At 31.3% G+C, this 1,829-nt stretch overlaps 1 protein-coding gene across 1 annotated transcript in view; it reads left to right on the top strand.

Annotated features, from left to right (window-relative positions):
• LOC137650537 (hyaluronidase A-like) overlaps window positions 1-330 on the top strand; it is a 10,814-nt gene extending 10,484 nt beyond the window's left edge. Inside the window, exon 8 of the mRNA XM_068383759.1 lies at window positions 123-330. Coding sequence (XP_068239860.1) covers window positions 123-260 — 138 coding nt within the window. The 3' untranslated portion in view covers window positions 261-330. The remainder of the gene's footprint in view (window positions 1-122) is intronic.
• Window positions 331-1,829: the final 1,499 nt, after the last annotated feature.

Raw genomic sequence — 1,829 nt, 5'->3', positions numbered from 1 at the left:
TATATATATATATATATATATATATATATATATATATATATATATATACTTATAATATATAGTTTGAAATTGTAGTAAACCTTACCGGTCCTTACATAAAACTTGCTCCTATTCCTTCTCAGGATTTTGTTGAGACCACAATGGGTCCCATTGTGAAATCCATTCTTGAATCACCTGTAAAACATATCACTGAAGCTCTTAGATCTCGAAGTTTCATGAAGGATATGGTTTCAGATGCCATGGACAGGTTTCGACAATAACATTGGGACATAGGTGGTGGCTCCATTTTGGATCTGTTTATTCAGAAATATTTATTTCACTTGTGTGGAAATATGTTTATGTAGGTTTTCTTTGTTACCATCGTTATTTAGCGTTTGTGCTTTCTTAGATTCTTAATAAATAATAATATTCTTTAATGAGATAAACCGAGATAAAAATATCTAATTGACATATATTTGTAATATATATTCAATATTTAAATTAGTTATTATATATGACAGATGGATTTATTGGCATGCTGAGAATTATTGTCTTTAATAAAACATTCATTATATGTTGTTTTTATATCATAAATTAAATGTCATCTAAAAAACACACTCGTAATTTATAAAAGTGACAAAATAAAATATTGATAACACGAGGGGATACTATAATAAACTTCTGCATGTGGTCATTTACATAAAAAATTGTTGGAATTTGTTCGAAGACTATTTTGCCTTTCCATTATTTACTAATGCTTGCGATGTAGCATAACGTGGATGAAGAATCCTAAGACGATTCTGTGGAATTTTGCACATAAACCAGCAATATGACAAAAATGTGAAAATAAAGAGACCAGAGGAGAACTCAGTACAGTGCAAACCTCCGCGTTGAGGCAGCTTATTTCTCGACCTTTTGCTTGACCTAGACTTTTGACCTTAACATGTATTAATTGGCGTGGATTTTCATACACTCAAATATGAACCAAGTTTGAAGTCCTTGTGACAACGATGTTCAAACTTATGGCTGATTACGTGAAATGGACATTTTGCTTGACCGTGGCCTTAACCATTGACCTTGACCTTCCAAAATTAAGCATTTCCAGCTTTTTACATAATTGTTAATCCCTGCAAGTTAAGGGAGTAAACGAATAAAGTAATTTTACCGTATTTTATAATAGCCAATATTTTGTTTGCTGAGGGGAAGAAATAAATATATACTTATATATATATAAAGAGAGAGAGAGAGAGAGAGGAGAGAGAGAGAGAGAGAGAGAGAGAGGAGAGAGAGAGAGAGAGAGAGAGAGAGATGTTTGACATGGTCATCTAATAATCACGAACGCAGATCACTTCAGCACAAGTCCTCTGACCAATTAACCTTTTTCTTAACAAAGAGTTTTACCTTCATCAAAACATTACACACCTATTCCCATTAAGCAACTACCTTCAAGAGCAGTCAAGCTTGCAAGCACTTACGCTGCTATTAAATCGCTTTTAGAAGTGGTATGTACATATGAAGGGCATATGGGGGATTTATGTTTTTCATGGTCATCGAGATACGTAGCGTAGAGAAAATTATGGGAATAATGTCGCACTGTGCCGATAAGTATACAATGTAGCAAAATGCCCTTTCTTCCTTTTTTTAAGGAAAGAGATTAATTGTCGTTCTCAATATAAGTAATTTATAAGACTAAAGTTCATCTTAGGGTGGAGGCTATTCTGACTGGAAAAGAATAACTAGACCTTTTAATTTCTAGCTACGATTATAATATATATATATATATATATATATATATATATATATATATATATATATATATATATATATATATATATATATATATATATATA

This window comes from Palaemon carinicauda, chromosome 12, assembly GCF_036898095.1.
Source record: "Palaemon carinicauda isolate YSFRI2023 chromosome 12, ASM3689809v2, whole genome shotgun sequence".
Taxonomy (NCBI): Eukaryota; Metazoa; Arthropoda; class Malacostraca; order Decapoda; family Palaemonidae; genus Palaemon; species Palaemon carinicauda.
This window is presented reverse-complemented; position numbering and strand designations above follow the sequence as displayed.